This window comes from Apteryx mantelli, unplaced genomic scaffold (assembly GCF_036417845.1).
Source record: "Apteryx mantelli isolate bAptMan1 unplaced genomic scaffold, bAptMan1.hap1 HAP1_SCAFFOLD_154, whole genome shotgun sequence".
In the NCBI taxonomy this organism is placed as follows: domain Eukaryota; kingdom Metazoa; phylum Chordata; class Aves; order Apterygiformes; family Apterygidae; genus Apteryx; species Apteryx mantelli.
Window position 1 is genome coordinate 6,748 of NW_027118507.1, and position 20,306 is coordinate 27,053.

At 69.4% G+C, this 20,306-nt stretch overlaps 1 protein-coding gene across 1 annotated transcript; it reads left to right on the forward strand.

The window, feature by feature from the left end:
- Nucleotides 1-3,049: 3,049 nt before the first annotated feature.
- Nucleotides 3,050-17,275, forward strand: GRIK5 (glutamate ionotropic receptor kainate type subunit 5). Its single transcript, XM_067316854.1, has 19 exons — nucleotides 3,050-3,134; nucleotides 3,820-3,984; nucleotides 4,712-4,809; nucleotides 5,023-5,188; nucleotides 5,987-6,165; nucleotides 6,926-6,979; nucleotides 7,333-7,494; nucleotides 8,214-8,366; nucleotides 9,221-9,325; nucleotides 9,821-9,928; nucleotides 11,295-11,489; nucleotides 12,327-12,440; nucleotides 12,549-12,658; nucleotides 14,573-14,746; nucleotides 14,836-15,001; nucleotides 15,744-15,969; nucleotides 16,089-16,217; nucleotides 16,361-16,482; nucleotides 16,961-17,275. The coding sequence occupies exons 1-19, from the start codon at nucleotides 3,050-3,052 to the stop codon at nucleotides 17,273-17,275; spliced, it is 2,826 nt and encodes a 941-aa protein (XP_067172955.1).
- The last annotated feature ends 3,031 nt before the right edge of the window (nucleotides 17,276-20,306 follow it).

The window sequence follows — 20,306 nt, forward strand, 5'->3', positions numbered from 1 at the left end:
GTGGGCAGGGGAGAGGGCCGGCGGGTGGGGGAGGGGGCGCCCCCGTCCCCCCCGTCCCCCTCCCCCCACCCCCCCCCAACCCCGGGGTTGCCCGGCAACCGCAGCATCCGCGGGAGCCGAATCCCGTTGCCCGGCAACGGTTACCAGGACACGGGGCAGCTGCCCCGGGCATGAATGGGGCCCTCCGAGCTCCCCCGCCCCCCCCCCGCGGGGGCCCGGGACCCCCCCCACGCTGTGCCCCCCCCCCCACGGTGCCCGGGACCCCCCCCACGCTGTGCCCCCCCCCACGGAGCCCTGGGACCCCCCCATGCTGTGCCCCCCCCGCGGTGCCCAGGACCCTCCCCCCACGCTGTGCCCCCCCCACAGTGCCCTGGGACCCCCCCCATGCTGTGCCCCCCCCACAGTGCCCTGGGACCCCCCCCCACGCTGTGCCCCCCCCCCACGGTGCCCGGGACCCCCCCCACGCTGTGCCCCCCCCCCACGGTGCCCTGGGACCCCCCCACGCTGTGCCCCCCCCCACAGTGCCCTGGGACCCCCCCCCCACGCTGTTCCCCCCCCCACGGTGCCCGGGACCCCCCCCCACGCTGTTCCCCCCCCCACGGTGCCCGGGACCCCCCCCACGCTGTGCCCCCCCCAAGGTGCCCTGGGACCCCCCCCACGCTGTGCCCCCCCCCACGGTGCCCTGGGACCCCCCCCCATGCTGTTCCCCCCCCCACGGTGCCCTGGGACCCCCCCCACGCTGTGCCCCCCCCACAGTGCCCTGGGACCCCCCCACACACTGTGCCCCCCCCCACGGTGCCCAGGACCCCTCCCACGCTGTGCCCCCCCCCAAGGTGCCCTGGGACCCCCCCCCACGCTGTGCCCCCCCCCACGGTGCCCTGGGACCCCCCCCATGCTGTTCCCCCCCCACGGTGCCCTGGGACCCCCCCCATGCTGTGCCCCCCCCACAGTGCCCAGGACCCCCCCCACGCTGTTCCCCCCCCCAAGGTGCCCTGGGACCCCCCCCACGCTGTTCCCCCCCCCACGGTGCCCAGGACCCCCCCCATGCTGTTCCCCCCCCCACAGTGCCCTGGGACCCCCCCCACGCTGTTCCCCCCCCCACGGTGCCCTGGGACCCCCCATGCTGTGCCCCCCCCGCGGTGCCCAGGCCCCCCCCCACGCTGTGCCCCCCCCCACAGTGCCCTGGGACCCCCACACACACTGTGCCCCCCCCCACAGTGCCCTGGGACCCCCCCCACGCTGTTCCCCCCCCACGGTGCCCAGGACCCCCCCCACGCTGTGCCCCCCCCACAGTGCCCTGGGACCCCCCCATGCTGTTCCCCCCCCCCACGGGGCCCAGGCCCCCCCCCACGCTGTGCCCCCCCCCACGGTGCCCAGGACCCCCCCCCACGCTGTGCCCCCCCCAAGGTGCCCTGGGACCCCCCCCCACGCTGTGCCCCCCCCACAGTGCCCTGGGACCCCCCCCACGCTGTTCCCCCCTCCACGGTGCCCAGGACCCCCCCCCTTCCAATGAGCTCCCCCCCCCCGCCGATGCCCTGGGATCAGGAAGGGGGGTTGGGTGTGGGGGGGTCACTGGGGGTCCCGGGACGGGGGAGGGATGATGTGGGGGGGGGTCCCCAGTGGATGTCGGGGGATATGAGGGTCCCAGGGCCCTGGGGGGGGCAAGGAGCAAGGAGGGGCCTTGGGGGGGGTGAATGGGGGTCCCCAGGGTCCCCCCCCCGCTCTGCACACCCATGGCCCAGGGTGAAGGGGGGTCCCGGGGGGGGGACCCCAGGGGTGCGGGGGTCCCTGGGAGTCCTCGAGGACCCAGAGCACCGGGGGGGTCCCCAGGGTGCATGGGGGGGTCCCAGGGGTGCAGAAGGGATTCCCAAGGGTGCATCGAGGGGTCCCAGGGGTGTGGGGGGGTCCCAGGGGTGCAGGGGGGTCCCCAGGGCACAGGGGTCTCGCAGGTCCTTGGGGTACAGAGGTTTCCTGGGGTGCATGGGGGGGTCCCAGGGCACAGGAGGGTCCCCAGGGTGCATGGGGGGGGGTTGCAGGGGTACATTGAGGGGTCCCAGAGGTGCATAGGGGGGTCCCAAGGGTGCATGGGGGGTCCCAGACGTGCAGGGGGGGGTCCCTGGATTGTGGAGGCAGTCCCAGGGGTGCAGGGGGTTCCCAAGGGTGCATCGAGGGATTCCAGGGTGCCAGGGGGGTCCCAGAGGTGCATTGAGGGGTCCCCGGGGTGCAGGAGGTCCCCAGGGCACAGGGGGGTCCCCGGGGTGCAGGGGGGGTCCTAAGGGCACCAGGGGGGTCCCTTGGGTGCATGGGGGGTCCCAGGGGTGCATAGAGGGATTCTCAGGGCACAGGGGGGTCCCCGGGGCACAGGATGGGTCCCAGGGATGCAGGGGGGGTCCCAGGGATGCAGAAGGGTTCCCAAGGGTGCATAGGGGGGTCCCCAGGGATGCAGGGGGGTCCTCAGGGTGCAGGGGGGGGTCCCAGGGATGCAGAAGGGTTCCCAAGGGTGCATAGGGGGGTCCCCAGGGATGCAGGGGGGTCCTCAGGGTGCAGGGGGGGGTCCCAGGGATGCAAGGGGGGTCCCAGGGATGCAGGAAGCAGGAGGGTTCCCAAGGGTGCATAGGGGGGGGTCCCAAGGGTGCATCGAGGAGTCCCAGGGGTGCAGAAGGTCCCCAGGGCACAGGGGGGTCCCCAGGGTGCATGGGGGGGGTCACAGGGGTTGCATTGAGGGGTCCCAGGGGTGCATAGGGGGGTCCCAAGGGTGCATCGAGGGGTCCCAGGGGTGCAGGGGGGTCCCCAGGGCATAGGGGTCTCATGGGTCCCCGGGGCACAGGGGGGTCCCCAGAGTGCATGGGGAGTCCAGGGATTCAGGGGGGTCCCCGGGTGCATGGGGGGGGTCGCAGGGATGCAGGGGGGTCCCCGGGGTGCAGGGGGGCCCCAGGGTGCCAGGGGGGTCCCAGGGGTGCCGGGGGGGGGTGCCGGGCCCCCCGCTGAGCGCCGGGCGGCAGGCGGCGAGCGGGGCCGCGCCGACCTTCTCCATGAGGAGCGGAGGAAGATGCCGGCGTCGCCCGCGGTCCTGCTGCTGCTGGTGGCCGCCTTCGCGCCCCGCAGCCGCCAGGTGCTCTCGTCCCTGCGCATGGGTACGGCGTCGCGCTGGGGGGGGGACACGGGGACAGCGGGGGACACGGGGGGACACGGGGCAATGGGGCGACGGGGGGCACAAGGGGACGAGGCCTGGGGGGGGGTCGTGGGGGGGCATTTGGGGACACCAAGGCTGTAGGGCAGTGGGGGGGCTTGGGGGGGGACGAGGCATGGGGGGGATATTTGGGGACATGGGGGGGCATTTGGGGACACCAAGGCCTTGGGGACAATGGGGGCGCTCAGAGGGACGAGGCCTGGGGGGGATATTTGGGGTCATGGGGGGGCATTTGGGGACATCAAGGCCTTGGGGGGAGGGGGGGGCAATGGGGGGGCTCAGAGGGACGAGGTATGGGGAGGATATTTGGGGACATGGGGGGACATTTGGGGACACCCAATCTATGGGGCAACGGGGGCGGCTCAGAAGGATGAGGCCTGGGGAGGGGATATTTGGGGACACGGGGGACATGGGGGGGTATTTGGGGACACGGGGGCATGGGGGGTATTTGGGGACACGGGGATATTTGGGGACATGGGGGGCACAGGGGGGTATGGGGGGACATGGGGGCATGGGAGGACATTTGGGGACACGGGGGGTATTTGGGGACACGGGGGGGATATTTGGGGACACGTGGGGCTGGGGCGGGGGGGGCCGTGGGGCGGCCGTGGCCCACCCCGCGCCCCCAGCGGCCATCCTGGACGACCGGACGGTGTGCGGGCGCGGCGAGCGCCTGGCGCTGGCGCTGGCCCGCGAGCACATCAACGGCATCCTGGAGGCGCCGGCGCGCGCCCGCCTCGAGGTCGACATCTTCGAGCTGCAGCGCGACAGCCAGTACGAGACCACCGACACCAGTGAGTGCCCTGCCGGCGCTGCACGGGGGCGTGCGAGGTGTGCGAAGCGCCGCACGGGGGCACACGAGGCGCTGCGTGGGGGCATGTGAGGCATGCAAGGCATTGCATGGGGGTGTGCAAGGTGCACAGGAGTGTGCGAGGTGTGCAAGGCATTGCATGGGGGCGTGCAAGGAGCGCAGGAGCATGCAAGGTGCTTGAGGTGCTGCCTGGGGGCGTGCGAGGCGTGCGAGGCATTGCATGGGGGTGTGAGAGGTGCACAGCAGCATGCAAATTGCCCGAGAAGCTGCACGGGGGAGCACAAGGTGCTGCACGGGGGTGTGCGAGGCGTGCAAGGCATTGCATGGAGGCGTGCAAGGTGCCTGAGGTGCTGCACGGGGGCACGCGAGGCGCTGCACAGGGCTGTGCGAGGCGCGCGGGAGCGTGCACCGTGGGAGAGGCGCTGCACAAGGGCCTGCGAGGCATGCAGGAGCGTGCAAGGCGTGCAAGGCACTGTGTGGGGGCGTGCAAGGTGCACGGGAGCATGCACCGTGGGAGAGGTGCTGCACAAGGGCGTGCGAGGTGCTGCACGGAGGTGTGTGCGCAGGGCACGGCCGTGCGAGACGCGTGTGAGAGATGCAGCCGTGCGAGGCGCGTGTGCAAGGTGCGTGTGCGAGGTGCGTGTGCGAGGCACAGGTGTGCAAGGCGGCCGTGCAAGGCACACGTGCGCTGACCCCCCCCACACACACAGTGTGCCAGATCCTGCCCAAGGGGGTCGTCTCCGTGCTGGGTCCGGCCTCCAGCCCCGCGTCCGCCTCCACCGTCAGCCACATCTGTGGGGAGAAGGAGGTGAGTTGGGGGGGGGCGGTGCCCCCTCATGGGCCCCCACCAGCCCCCCGGGTCCCCCCAAGGGTCCCCATGGCCCCCCAGGTCCCCCATCCCCCCGTATCCCCATCCACCCCAGGGTGATGCTGCCCCCCAAGTCCCCCACCCCCCTGCATCCTTGTCCCCCCTGGGGTGATGCTGCCCCCCGGCCCCCCCCCGCCTGACGGTGCCCCCCAGATCCCCCACATCAAGGTGGGCCCCGAGGAGACCCCCAAGCTGCAGTACCTGCGCTTCGCCGCCGTGAGCCTCTACCCCAGCAACGAGGACGTGAGCCTGGCGCTGGGCCACATCCTGCGCAGCTTCCGCTACCCGGCGGCGTCGCTCATCTGCGCCAAGGCCGAGTGTGAGGGGCGGCCGCGGGCGCCGGGGCACGTGGGGACAGGGGGCACGGGGATGGGGACATGGGGACAGGGGGACAGGGATGGAGATGGGGACATGGGGACAGGGGCACAGGGATGGGGATGGGGACATGGGGACATGGGGACAAGGGCATGGGGATGGGGACAGGGGCACAGGGATGGGGATGGGGACATGGGGACAAGGGCATGGGGATGGGGACGGGGACATGGGGACATGGGGACAAGGGCATGGGATGGGGACAGGGGGCACGGGGATGGGATGGGGACATGGGGACAAGGGAATGGGGATGGGGGCCACCAAGGATGGCAGCATGGGGACATGGGCATGGGGACCAGGGATGGGGACAGGGGCGCAGGGATGAGGGACACAGGGACAAGGGGACAGGGGCATGGGGATGGGGGGCACTGAGGGATGTGAGGATGGGGCATGGGGACAGGGACACGGGGACCAGGGATGGGGATGGGGACAGGGGCACAGGGACGGAGGGCACCGAGGGACATGGGGACAGGGGCATGGACATGGACACGGGGGATGGGGCACGGGGATGGGGGGCACCAGGGGACATGGGGACCAGGCATGAACATGAGGATGGGGACACTGGGATGGGAACTGGGGATGCAGATGGGAACAGTGGCACAGGGACAGGGGGCACCAGGATGGGGACAGGGCACAGAGGAGTGTGGGGGACATGGGAGACAACGGAGACGATGCACAGGGACACGGGGACGGGGCAGGGGCCGATGCTCGGGGGGTGGCGGGGGCTGATGGCGGCACCCCCCAGGCCTGCTGCGGCTGGAGGAGCTGGTGCGGCAGTTCCTCATCTCGCGCGAGACGCTCTCGGTGCGGATGCTGGACGACTCGCAGGACCCCACGCCGCTGCTCAAGGAGATCCGCGACGACAAGATCACCACCATCATCATCGATGCCAACGCCTCCGTCTCCCACCTCGTCCTCAGCAAGGTGGCGCGGGAGGGGGGGCGGGTCGCGCCGTGGGGCTGGGGACCATGGGAAAGCTGGTGCCGTGGGGCTGGGGACCGCAGGAAAACTGGTGCCGTGGGGCTGGGGACCGTGGGAAAACTGGTGCCGTGGGGCTGGGGACCGTGGGAAAGCTGGTGCCGTGGGGCTGGGGACCGTGGGAAAACTGGTGCTGTGGGGCTGGGGACCGCGGGAAAACTGGTGCCGTGGGGCTGGGGACCGTAGGAAAGCTGGTGCCATGGGGCTGGGGACCTTGGAAAGTTTGTGTCATGGGGCTGGGGACTGTGGGAAAACTGGCACTGTGGGGTTGGGGACCATGGGGAAGTTTGCGTCATGGGGCTGGGGACCGTGGGAAAACTGGCACTGTGGGGTTGGGGACCACGGGAAAACTGGTGCCGTGGGGCTGGGGACCGTGGAAAACTGGTGTCATGGGGCTGGGGACCTTGGGAAAGTTCGTGTCATGGGGCTGGGGACCGTGGGAAAACTGGCGCTGTGGGGCTGGGCACCAAGGGGAGGATCATGCTGGGGGCTGGGCACCGTGGGAAAGCTGGTGCCGTGGGGCTGGGGACCGTGGGAAAGCTGGTGCCGTGGGGCTGGGGACCGTGGGAAAGTTCATGTCATGGGGCTGGGGACTGTGGGAAAGCTGGCACCGTGGGGTTGGGGACCGTGGGGCCGCTCCCACCGTGGGGCCGGTGCTGTAGGTCCGGTGCTGTGGGGCCGCTCCGAGCGCTGCCCTCTCCCCCAGGCCTCGGAGTTGGGCATGACGTCGGCTTTCTACAAGTACATCCTGACCACCATGGTGAGTGGGGACCCCCCTGTCCCCCGTGTCCCCCGACCACAATGTCCCCCGACCCCCGTGTCTCTGTGTCCCCTGACCCTCGTGTCCCTGCATCTCCCCCATGTGTCCCCATGCCCTGACGGTGTCCCCCCTTGATCACAAGTCCCCTTGTGTCCCCACGTGCCCTGATCATGTCCCCTATCCCCATTCCTGTGCCCTGACCCACATCCCTGTCCCCGTCCTGTCCCATGCCCTGACCCCTGTCCCCATCCCCGTCCCTGTACCCTGACCCACATCCCCGTCCCCATCCCCGTGTCCTGACCCATGTCCCCATCCCCATCCCCATGCCCTGACCCATGTCCCCGTCCCCCCAGGACTTCCCCATGCTGCGGCTGGACGCGCTGGCGGACGCCCCCTCCACCGTCCTCGGCTTCTCCATGTTCAACACCAGCCACCCCTTCTACCTGGAGTTCGTCCGCAGCCTCAACATGTCCTGGCGCGAGAACTGCGAGCTCAGCCCCTACCCCGGCCCCGCGGTGAGACCCCGAAACCCCGCGGCGGGGCCCAAAATACCTGGGGGGGACCCCAAAACCCTGAGGGGGAGGGGGCAAACGCCGGGGGACACCCTGGAGCTGGGGGCACCTTGGCATGGTGGGACCTCCAAACACCTGGGAGAGACCCCAAACACCTAGGAGAGACCCCCAAATACCTGGGGGAGCCCCCAAAACACCTAGGGGGACCCCAAAACACCTGGCAGGGGGGCTCTGGGACACAGAGACCCCCCCCAAAAAACACTTGGGAAGAGCCCAAATACGTGGGCAAACTGGTCTAGGGGGGGTGCTGGTAGCTTGATGGGACCCCAAAATATTTGAGGGAGCACCTGGGGCCCTGAAAATGGTGCAGAGACCCCTGAACGCCCTGGGATGGGGACATGGGACCCCAAACCTTGGGGAACCTGGGGATAGCAAAGGCCTAATGACCCTGGGGTGCCCCAAATTCGGGAGGGAGGGAAACTCGGGGGGGGGGTTGCAAGGTCCCAGGTGTCCCTGGGCTTTTGGGGGACCCCCAGAGCGGCTTAGGGCCCCCCAAGAACAGATGCTCAGGGGGGTTTAAGGGGTGCAGGGCCTCATGCCATCCCTGTTGCTGTTCCTGTCCTCATCTCATCCTGGTCCCATCCCCATCCCCATCCCGTCCCCATCCCCATCCCTGTCCCCATCCCGTCCGGTCCCGTCCCGGTCCCATCCGGTGCCCGCAGCTCTCGGCGGCGCTCATGTTCGACGCGGTGCACGTGGTGGTGGGGGCCGTGCGGGAGCTGAACCGCAGCCAGGAGATCGGCGTCCGGCCCCTCGCCTGCAACTCCGCCAGCATCTGGCAGCACGGCACCAGCCTCATGAACTACCTGCGCATGGTGGGTCCCCCAAAACCTCCCGGGGGGGTCCCCAAAACCTCCTGGGAGGACCCAAAACCTCCCTGGGGAGCCCCAAAATCTCCCAGAACCTCCCAGGGGGGCCCAAAACCTCCCTGGGTCACCCAAAACCTTCCTGGAGCTCCCAGGAGTCCCCAAAACCTCCCTGGGGAGCCCCAAAATCTCCCAGGGGATGCTCAAAACCTCCCTGGAGCTCCCAGGGGAGCCCCAAAACCTCCCAGGGGCCCCCCAAAACCTTCCTGGACCTCCCAGGGGTCCCCAAACCTCCCAGGGGGGCCCAAAATCTCCCAGGGGGGCCCCAAAACCTTCCTGGAGCTCCCAGGTGGTCCCAAAACCTTACTGGGGGGGGCCCCAAAACATCCTGGGGGGGGGGGAAACCTTTCTGGGGGGGCAAAAACCTCCCGGGGTCCCCCAACCCCCCCCGGAGCAGCCCTAGAGCTCAGAGGGGTCCCCAAAACCTCCTTGGGGAGCCCCAAGTCCTCCCGTTGGGGCCAATGTCCCGGGGGACCCCAATGCTCCTGGGGGGTCCTGAGCCTGAGTGTCCCCCCCAAACACCATGTGCTGTGTCCCCCCGTGTCCCCCTCTGCCTGTGTTCATGTGTCCCCCCATGTCCCTGGTGTCCTCATGTCCCCCCCGTGTCCCCCCCATGTCCCCCATATCCCCATCCCTGGTGTCCTCATGTCACCCCCCCCAATGTCCCTGCATCCCCTCCTTTCCCCCCTGCCTGCGTTCGTGTGTCCCCCCATGTCCCCCTTATCCCTGTCCCCCATGTCCTCATGTCACCCCCTATGTGTCGTCCCCCCCGTGTCCGTGTCCCCCCCGTGTCCCCCCGCCAGGTAGAGTACGACGGGCTGACGGGGCGCGTGGAGTTCAACAGCAAGGGCCAGCGCACGAACTACACGCTGCACGTGCTGGAGAAGGGGCGCCACGGCCACCGCGAGGTGAGCGCCCCACGGCCTGCCCCACGGCGCGCCCCACACGCTGCATTGCGCCCCACGACATACCCCACATGCTGCATTGTGCCCCATGGCATGCCCCACACGCTGCATTGCACCCCACGCTGTGCCTCACATGCTGCATTGCACCCCCTGGCATGCACCACACGCTGCATTGTGCCCCACGGCGCGCCCCACATGCTACGTTGCGCCCCACGGCATGCCCCACACACTGCATTGCACCCCACAGCGCGCCCCACACGCTGCATTGCGACCCACGGCACGCCCCACATGCTGCATTGAGCCCCACAGTGTGCCCCACATGCTGCATTGAGCCCCACGGCGCGCCCCACACCATGCATTGCACCCTGCATTGCACCCTATGCTGCACCCCATGCCCTGCACCCCGCACAGCACCCCACACCCCTCTGCCCCCCCTGGCCTCCTCCCACCCCCCCGGGGACCCCCCCAGCCCCCCCAGCCCGGCGTGTTCCTCCCCAGGTGGGCGTGTGGTACTCGAACCGGACGCTGGCCATGAACGCCACCACGCTGGCCATCAACGCCTCCGACAGCCTCGCCAACAAGACCCTCATCATCACCACCATCCTGGTGAGCCCGGGGCGCCAGGGGGGCCGGGGGCCCTGCTTTGCGCCCTCAGGGTCCCCCCCCCGGGGGTCTCCATGGGGGGGGCGTTGATGGGCCCATGGGGTCCCATTAGGTCCCGCTGGGGTGTCCCACTGGGGTCTCCATTGGGAGGAGGGTGTTGATGGGCCCATGGGGTCCCACCACGATCTGCTGTGGCCTCCGGGGGGGGGGGTCCATTAGCTCCCACTGGGGGGGGGGTTCCCATTTGGAAACCCTTTGGGGTCACACTGTCCCTTCTGTGGAGGGACCCCACCGTGGTCTCCACTTGGGGTCACCACTGGGTGTCATTAGGTCCCACTGGGGGGTCCCATTGGGTCCCTGCTGTGTCCCCCTGGGGTGCCCCCCGTTGGGGTTTCCATTTGGGTCCTCTTGGATCCCCACTGTGCCCTTCTGTGGGGTCCGTCCCCCCCCAGGTCTACATGTGGGTCCCTTTGGTGTCCTGCTGTGTCCCACTTTGGGGTCTCCATTTGGGTCCCTTTGGAGTCCCGCTGTCCCCTCCATGGCATCTCCCTTTCGGGTCCCACTGTCCCCTTTGTGGACCTCCCCTGGCATCTCCACTCAGGGTCCCTTTGGGGTCCTGCTGGCCCCTCTGTGGGGTCTCCATTTGGGGTCCCACTGCCCCCTCCACGGAGTCACCATCCATGGTGCCCTTGGGGGTCCCACTGCCCCCTCCATGGAGTCTCCATCCATGGTGCCCTTGGGGGTCCTGCTGTCCCCTCCATGGAGTCTCCATCCATGGTGCCCTTGGGGGTCCCGCTGCCCCCTCCAAGGAGTCTCCATCCATGGTGCCCTTGGGGGTCCCGCTGCCCCCTCCAAGGAGTCTCCATCCATGGTGCCCTTGGGGGTCCTGCTGCCCCCTCCATGGAGTCACCATCCATGGTGCCCTTGGGGGTCCTGCTGTCCCCTCCAAGGAGTCTCCATCCATGGTGCCCTTGGGGGTCCCGCTGCCCCCTCCAAGGAGTCTCCATCCATGGTGCCCTTGGGGGTCCCACTGCCCCCTCCATGGAGTCACCATCCATGGTGCCCTTGGGGGTCCCGCTGCCCCCTCCAAGGAGTCTCCATCCATGGTGCCCTTGGGGGTCCCACTGCCCCCTCCATGGAGTCACCATCCATGGTGCCCTTGGGGGTCCCGCTGCCCCCTCCAAGGAGTCTCCATCCATGGTGCCCTTGGGGGTCCTGCTGCCCCCTCCATGGAGTCACCATCCATGGTGCCTTGGAGGGGGCCACCATCCCCTCCATGCCATCCCCATGGGGGATGCCGCCACACTGGGGGGCGGGGGGGGGGGTTCCCCATGGGGGCAGCCATCCCTGACGTGTCCCCGCCCCCCAGGAGAACCCCTACGTGATGCGGGTGGGGGGCGCGGGCGGCGCCGAGCGCTACGAGGGCTTCTGCGTGGACATGCTGCAGGAGCTGGCCGGGCTCCTCAAGTTCCGCTTCCACATCAAGCTGGTGGAGGACGGGCTCTACGGGGCGCCCGAGCCCAACGGCTCCTGGACCGGCATGGTGGGCGAGCTCATCAACCGGGTAGGCGCGGGGGGGGGGGCGCTATGGGGCGCGGGGGGGGGTGTGTGTGCTGGGAGCAGCCTGTGGGGGGCGCTATGGGGAGCAGGGGGTATGGGAGGACCTGGAGCTGGGGAGGGGGCGCTATGGGGTGCATGGGGCAGAACTTGGGGCAGCCTGTAGGAGGCGCGGGGTGGTGCACTGGGGGCAGCCTGTGGGGGGCGCTATGGGGCACGGGGGGGGGGTATGGGGTGACCTGGGGCAGCCTGTGTGTGTGTGTGGGGGGGTGGATGCCGTGGGGCTCTGGGGCCTCAGGGGCAGCCTGTGGGGGGCGCTGTGGGGCTCGGGGGCAGCCTGTGGGGGGCACTATAGGGCTTGGGGGGCAGCCTGCGGGGGGGTGCCATGGGGCTCGGGGGCAGCCTGTGGGGGTGCTGTGAGCTTGGGGGTCCCGGGGGCAGCCTGCGGGGGGCGCCGTGGGGCTCGGGGGCATCCTGCAGGGGACGCTGCGAGCTTGGGGGTCCCGGGGGCAGCTTGTGGGGGGCACTATGGGACTCGAGGGTATCCTGCAGGATGCACTATGGGGCTTGAGGGCATCCTGCGGGAGGCGCTGTGAGCTTGGGGGTCCCGGGGGCATCCTGCGGGGGGCGCTATGGGGCTTGAGGGCATCCTGCGGGGGGCGCTGTGAGCTTGGGGGTCCCGGGGGCAGCTTGTGGTGGGCGCTATGGGGCTCGGGGGCATCCTGCGGGGGGGCGCCGTGGGGCAGCCTGCGGGCAGGCGGGGTGGGGTGGGGGGGCACCGCGGCGCTGATGTCCCCCCCCCACCCCACCCCGGGGTGCCTCTGCCTGCCCCCCCCCCCCCCAGAAGGCCGACCTGGCGGTGGCTGCCTTCACCATCACGGCGGAGCGGGAGAAGGTCATCGACTTCTCGAAGCCCTTCATGACGCTGGGCATCAGCATCCTCTACCGGGTGCACATGGTACGGGGAGGGGGCGCCGCGCCGGGGGGGGGGGGGGGGGGGGGTGCCGTGCCGGGGGGGGGGGGCCGCGCCGAGCCGAGGGGGGGGTCTCACGCCGTGTCCCCGCAGGGCCGCAAGCCGGGGTATTTCTCCTTCCTAGACCCCTTCTCGCCCGCCGTCTGGCTCTTCATGCTCCTCGCCTACCTGGCCGTCAGCTGCGTCCTCTTCCTCGCCGCCCGGTGAGACCCCCCGGGGCCCCCCCCCAAGACCCTGGGGCAGCCCCAAACCTCAGGGGGACCCCACCATCCCCCTCAGACCCTGGGGCACCCCCAAACCTCAGGGGGACCCCACCATCCCCCTCAGACCCTGGGGCACCCCCAAACCTCAGGGGGACCCCACCATCCCCCTCAGACCCTGGAGCACCCCCAAACCTCAGGGGGACCCCACCATCCTCCCCAGACCCTGGAGCACCCCCAAACCTCAGGGGGACCCCACCATCCCCCTCAGACCCTGGAGCACCCCCAAACCTCAGGGGGACCCCACCATCCCCCTCAGACCCTGGGGCACCCCCAAACCTCAGGGGGACCCAACCATCCCCCTCAGACCCTGGAGCACCCCCAAACCTCAGGGGGACCCCACCATCCCCCTCAGACCCTGGGGCACCCCCAAACCTCAGGGGGACCCCACCATCCTCCCCAGACCCTGGAGCACCCCCAAACCTCAGGGGGACCCCACCATCCCCCTCAGACCCTGGAGCACCCCCAAACCTCAGGGGGACCCCACCATCCCCCTCAGACCCTGGAGCACCCCCAAACCTCAGGGGGACCCCACCATCCCCCTCAGACCCTGGAGCACCCCCAAACCTCAGGGGGACCCAACCATCCCCCTCAGACCCTGGAGCACCCCCAAACCTCAGGGGGACCCCACCATCCTCCCCAGACCCTGGAGCACCCCCAAACCTCAGGGGGACCCCACCATCCTCCCCAGACCCTGGAGCACCCCCAAACCTCAGGGGGACCCCACCATCCCCCTCAGACCCTGGAGCACCCCCAAACCTCAGGGGGACCCCACCATCCTCCCCAGACCCTGGGGCACCCCCAAACCTCAGGGGGACCCCACCATCCTCCCCAGACCCTGGAGCACCCCCAAACCTCAGGGGGACCCCACCATCCTCCCCAGACCCTGGAGCACCCCCAAACCTCAGGGGGACCCCACCATCCCCCTCAGACCCTGGAGCACCCCCAAACCTCAGGGGGACCCCACCATCCTCCCCAGACCCTGGGGCACCCCCAAACCTCAGGGGGACCCCACCATCCTCCCCAGACCCTGGGGCACCCCCAAACCTCAGGGGGACCCCACCATCCTCCCCAGACCCTGGGGCACCCCCAAACCTCAGGGGGACCCCACCATCCCCCTCAGACCCTGGAGCACCCCCAAACCTCAGGGGGACCCCACCATCCCCCTCAGACCCTGGGGCACCCCCAAACCTCAGGGGGACCCAACCATCCCCCTCAGACCCTGGAGCACCCCCAAACCTCAGGGGGATCCCACCATCCCCCTCAGACCCTGGGGCACCCCCAAACCCCAAGGAGACCCAACCATCCTCCCCAGACCTTGGGGCAACCCCAAACCTCAGGGGGCCCCACCATCCTCCCCAGACCCTGGGGCACCCCCAAACCCCGAGGAGACCCCCACCATCCCCCTCAGACCCTGGGGCAACCCCAAAACCCAGGGGGACCCCAGTATCCCTCCCCAAACCTCAGGGGCACCCCCAAAACCCAAGGGGCCCCCAATATCCCCCCCTGATCCCAGGGGCAATACCAGATCCTGGAGGCACCCCAATATCTTCCCCAGACCTTGGGGCACCCCCAAACCCTGGGGAGACTCCAAAATCTCCCTGAGACCCTGGGGGCACCCCGATATCCCCCCCAGGGCACTCCCAGACCTCGAGGGTATCCCAATATCCTCCCCAGACCCTGGGTGCACCCCCAAACCTGGGGGGACCCCCAAATCCCCCCCAGACTCCAAGGGCCCCCCCCAAATCCCCAGGGTTGCAGGGTGTGGGGGTGTCCCGGGGGGGCGCTGTGGGGCACATGCCGGTGGAGGGGGGGACCCCCCCACCCCGGCGTCCCTGACGGTGCCCCCCCCGGCAGGCTGAGCCCCTACGAGTGGTACAACCCGCACCCCTGCCTGCGGGAGCGGCACAACCTCCTGGAGAACCAGTACACGCTGGGCAACAGCCTCTGGTTCCCCGTCGGCGGCTTCATGCAGCAGGGCTCCGAGATCATGCCCCGCGCCCTCTCCACCCGCTGCGTCAGCGGCGTCTGGTGAGCCGGGCGGCGGCGGCGGTGGCGGCGGTGGGGACCCGTCCTCGGGCCGTCTCGGCTGACCCCCTGCCTCCGGGGCCGTCCCGCAGGTGGGCCTTCACCCTCATCATCATCTCCTCCTACACGGCCAACCTGGCCGCCTTCCTCACCGTGCAGCGGATGGAGGTGCCCATCGAGTCGGCTGATGACTTGGCCGACCAGACCAACATCGAGTACGGCACCATCCACGCCGGCTCCACCATGACCTTCTTCCAGGTGAGGCTCTAGCTCCAGTGGGAGACCCTGGGAGGGATGGGAATGTGATGGGGAATGGTGCAGCCACGAATCTCACCACCTGACACAACTGTGCCCAACTCAACCCAACTCAACTCAACCCAACGCAGCAGAACAAACCCGATTCAACCCAACCCAGCCAAAAAAGCCTAACCCAAACTGGCTCAACCCAACCCAAACTGACCCAGTGTTGGTCAGTCCAACCCAATACAGCACACCCAAACAAGCCCAACTCAACCCAGCCCAACTCAACCCAACCTAACTCAACCCAGCGCAGCAGAACAAACCCAATTCAACCCAACCCAGCCAAAAAAGCCTAACCCAAACTGGCTCAGCCCAACCCAAATTGACCCAATGTTGGTCAGTCCAACCCAGTACAGCACACCCAAACAAGCCCAACTCAACCCAACCCAAAGTGGGTCAACCCAATCCCGTACAGGGCAGCTGAACAAGCCTAACTCAACCCAACCCAATACACGGCAGCCGAAAAAAGGCTAATTCAGCTCAACCCAACCCAAACTAACCCAATGGGGGTCAACCTGCCCAACTGAACAAACCCAACTCAACCTGGGTCAACCCAACAAAACAAACCCATCTTTCCCAACCCAACCTGAGCCAACTCGACAAAACCTCATCCAACACAGCCCCCACCAGCTATCCCAGCTGCCCCCCCCTACCCTGGAGCCGCCTTCCCGTTGAGCCGCCCATGCCCATCTCCCCCCAGAACTCGCGGTACCAGACCTACCAGCGCATGTGGAACTACATGCAGTCGAAGCAGCCGAGCGTCTTCGTGAAGAGCACGGAGGAGGGCATCGCCCGGGTGCTGAACTCCAAGTACGCCTTCCTGCTGGAGTCCACCATGAACGAGTACCACCGCCGGCACAACTGCAACCTCACCCAGATCGGCGGGCTGCTGGATACCAAGGGCTACGGCATCGGGATGCCGCTGGGTAGGGGGCCAACGACATGTGGGGCCTCCTCCGGGCATGGTGGGGGCAGGCTGGGGAGGGAGGTGGGGGCCAAGCCCTGGTCTGGTCTCATCTGGACCCCCCCATCCTGCCCCCTCCAGGCTCGCCGTTTCGGGATGAGATCACCCTGGCAATCCTGCAGCTGCAGGAGAACAACCGGCTGGAAATCCTCAAGCGGAAGTGGTGGGAAGGAGGGCACTGCCCAAAGGAGGAGGACCACAGAGCCAAAGGTGTGGACCTGGTGGGGAGGAACCCAGGCATCCGGGGCAGAGAGCGGGCTGGGAGTGGGGTGGGGTGAAGGCCAGCAGGGCTCCCTGGGACTAGGGTGGGCAGCGGAGATGGGGAGCTCCCCTCTGACCCCCACGTCCCTCAGGGCTGGGCATGGAGAACATCGGGGGCATCTTCGTGGTGCTCGTCTGCGGCCTCATCGTTGCCATCTTCGTGGCCGTCATGGAGTTCGTCTGGTCCACGCGCCGCTCTGCCGAGACAGAGGAGGTGAGGGACCCAGGCGTCCGGGGCGGGGGGGCACCCGGCTGGGTCAGACTGGGCTGGGGGACAAGAGACCCAGGTGTCCAGTTGGGCCATCATGGACTGGGCATGGAGGGGCCCAGGTGTTCAGGATTGGACCAGGCTGGGGGGTGCAGGAGCCCCAGGTGTCCAGAGTTGGGTCATCATGGGTTGGGCATGGAGGGGCCCAGGTGTTTGGGGTTGGACCAGGCTGGGGGTGTGCAGGAGCCTCAGGTGTCCAGAGTTGGGTCGTCATGGGTTGGGCATGGAGGGGCCCAGGTGTTTGGGGTTGGACCAGGCTGGGGGGGTGCAGGAGCCCCAGGTGTCCAGAGTTGGGTCGTCATGAGTTGGGCATGGAGGGGCCCAGGGGTTCGGGGTTAGCCAGGGAGAGGATGGAGGTGTCTGGGCTCGGGGGGGCCCGGAGGGGGCCCAGGCGTCCGGGTGACCCCCTTTCTCCCCCCCGCAGATCTCGCTGTGCGCCGAGATGCTCCGGGAGCTGCGCCACGCCGTGTCCTGCCGCAAGCCCGCGCGCGCCCGGCGGCGCCGGCGGCCCCCGCCACGGGGCGGGGGGGGCCCGGGGGGGGCCCCCTCCCTGCGCGAGATGCGCTTCAGCAACGGCAAGCTCTACTCGGGGACCCAGGCGTCCGAGGGGGCCCCCCCGCCCTGCACCCACGTCCGCGTCTGCCCCGAGTGCCGGCGCATCCAGGCGCTGCGGGCGGCCCCCCCGGCCCCCCGGGGCCCCCCGCCGCCCCCCGAGGGGGGGCCCCGCGACCAGGAGTGACCCCCCCTTCCCCTTGTACGCCGTGCGTATGACAGGACTTGGGGGGCCGGGAGGGGGGGGCAGCCAGGACCGACCCCCCCCTTCAAAAAAAGGCCCCCCCCTCCGGACTCAGCACCCCCCCACCCCACTCCGAGCCCCCCTCAAAACTGCGCTGTGCCTTCCTGGGGGGGCTGTTGCCCCCCACCCCGCCGGGGGGATGGGACCCCCATGCCGTGCCTGGAAGGATTTGGGGGACCCCCCCCACTGCAAGGGGGCGCAGAGGAGGACGGACGCCCCCCCCCACGCACGGACCGGCCGCGGGGGGCCACGGACACACGGGCCCCCCCATGGACATGGGGCAGCGGGGCGCTCTGGGGAGGGGGCGGCCCCCCCGTTTCTCTCGGCCCCGGGGGGGCTGCTGTTATTATTATTATTTTTTTTTTCCTTTCTGTTTTTTTTTCCCCCCTTTTTTCTTGTTTTTTTTTTTTTCCCCTCTTTTCTTTGGGTGACGTCTCCACGGCCCCCAATAAACCCAGCGAGTCTTTTACGGGAGAGGCGCCCGAGTGGTCTGCGTCCGCCATGTGCCCCCAGTTCCCCCCCCCTCCCCGTTGCCCCCCGACACCCCCGTTCTGCCCCCCCCTCCCCCCCCCCCCCCCCACGGGGGACCCAGGCGTCCGGGCGCCCCCGTCTCGCCGGCGCTGCAGTTCCGCGCCGCGGCCGCCAGGGGGCGACGCAGCGCCGGCGGCCGCGGAGGGGGCGGGGCCGAGAGGCGCTGGATGCAAATGAGATGCAAATGAGGCGCAAAGAGGCGGTAGGTTTAAAGGAATGCAAATGAGACCCTGTGGGGGGGGGCGAGGACTAATGAGGGGAAGGGGCTGCCCCCTCGGGAGGATGCGGCTCCGCCCCCAACCCCCCCCCCCAACTCCGGGAGATAAGGCGCCGGGGGACGTGTGCAGTGCAGGGGACCCAGGCGTCCGGGTGCCCCCCCCCGGGACCCAGGTGTCCGGGCCGGCGGCCCCCCCCCCCCGCACGGAAAGTCTCGGGACCCGCCGTAACCCGACGCCGGGGGGGGGGGCTGGGGGAGAGAACAGCTGCCTCCGGCCCCAAACGCGCCGGAAAATCCCGGGCGGCGCCAGCGGTGGGGGGGGGGCGAAGCAGGGGGCCCAGGCGTCCGGGAGACCCTGCCCCATCCCCCTCAAGGACCCAGGCGTCCGGGCGCCCCTCAAGGTCACCCCGCCCCCCCCCCTTTTGGTTTGGGGTGAGCTGGTCCAGGATCAGCCGCCAGTCAATGGTTGCCACGGCAGCCAGACGTGACGTCACCGGGGACACCGGTGGGAATGGGATGCTCTGGAGGGGGAAACCCCCCCCGGGACCCCGAGGACCCCCCCCCTCTTCCCCAGCCCGGGGTGGGGGGGGCAGCACCATTGGGGGGGGTCCCGTCCCATGTTGCAGAGGTCCCTTTTCCCCCGGGTTTTCCCCCATCCCTGCGGGGGTCCCCTGTCCCGGGGGGTTTGGGGGTCCCCCTGCCCGGAGGGGGGGTCCCCAATTGCGGGGGGAGGTCCCCATTCCCCCCCCCCCGCGCCGCAGCACAAGGTCGCCTCAAGGAGAAGATGCTGCGGGGAAGGAGGGGGCAAATGTGGGGCTCGGGGGGGGGGGTCTGGGGGGGGTCCTGGGGGGGCCCCGGAGGTGGCGGGGCGGCCCGGGCGGCGCTGGTTCCCCCCCCTTTCCCTTGCTCCCGGCTCCCGGTTGCCATGGCCCCTCCCGTTGCCATGGCGCCCCCCCGTTGCCCGGCAGCCGCGTTGCCATGGCGACGGGCGCAGGGGATGCTGCGGCTGACCGGGATGCTGCGGGCGGGGGGGGGCGAGGGGACCCCGGCGGGGGCAGCGCTCGTTAAGGAGCTAATTACTGCCGGGCCCGGTGCGAGGGGGGGTGCGAGGGGGTGTCGGGGTGTGATGGATGTTGGGGTGTCGCGTGGGTGTTGGGGTGTGCGAGCGTGTTGGGGTGTGATTGCAGTTGGGTGTCGCGTGTGCATCGGGGTGTAATGGGTGCTGGGGTGTCGCGTGCATGTCGGGGTGTGATTGCAGTTGGGGTGTCACGTGTGTGTCAGGGTGTGATGGGGTGCAGGGGTGTTGCATGCTTGTTGGGGTGTTCGAGCATGTCGGGGTGTGATGGAGCGCGGGGGTGTTGCATGTGTGTCGGGGTGCGCGAGCGTGCCAGGGTGTGATTGGGTTTGGGGTGTTGCGTGTGTGTTGGGATGTGATGGAGTGCAGGGGTGTCGTGTGTCGGGGTGTGATGGGGCGCAGGGGTGTTGCGTGTGCGTTGGGGTGTGCCAGGATGCTGGGGTGTTGCGTTGGGGTGTGTGTGTGTGACGGGAGTGCTGGGCTGTGCGGGGGTGATGGGGCATGCGCTGGGGTGTCTTTGGGGGAGTGTGAGCATGCCGGCTTGTGTCCCGGGGTGCTACATGTGTGATGGGGGTGTGCGAGCGTGTCAGGGTGTTTACCAGCGCGTTGGGGTGTCACGCGCATGGTGTGTACAAGCATCGGGGCACATATTGGAGTTTCTTGGGGGGGGGGATTGGGGTGTCTGCGTGTGTCAGGGCTGCGCTGGGGTGTCTGCGTGTGTTGGGGGTGTTCATGTGCGTGTCCGTGTGTGCATCCGTATGTAGGTCAGGGTGTCCGTGTGTGTGTCCTGGGGTGTTGCAGGGTGTTGCCGTGGCCCTGTGGGGCCTGGGCTGTTCTCGGGACCAGGGGGCACCCGTGGGGGGGGGCAATTTGGGGTGTGTGGGGGGGGCTTGGTGGTTCCGGGAGGGCATTTGGGTGCTGTTGGGCCCTGGGGGCAGCCTGGGGGTGATGCTGGGGGGCCAGACCTGGTTTGGGGGTGCCCTGCAGTGGGGGGGCCTGGTGCATGGGGGGGTTGCAGACCTGGTTTGGGGTGCATTGCTGGGGGGGGGCATGGTGCACTGGGGGGAATTAAGTCTGATTTGGGGTGCATTGGGGGGGCTGTGGTGCATTGGGGGGGCTCTGCAGGGCTGTTTTGGGGGTTCATTGCAGGG

Bases quoted from the DNA above. Each gene is read 5' to 3' on its own strand.
- GRIK5 (XM_067316854.1), top strand. From the start codon at position 3,050: ATGCCGGCGTCGCCCGCGGTCCTGCTGCTGCTGGTGGCCGCCTTCGCG. The intron at 4,810-5,022 runs GTGAGTTGGGGG...GGTGCCCCCCAG, and splicing joins ACATCTGTGGGGAGAAGGAG to ATCCCCCACATCAAGGTGGG. The intron at 15,002-15,743 runs GTGAGGCTCTAG...ATCTCCCCCCAG, and splicing joins CCACCATGACCTTCTTCCAG to AACTCGCGGTACCAGACCTA.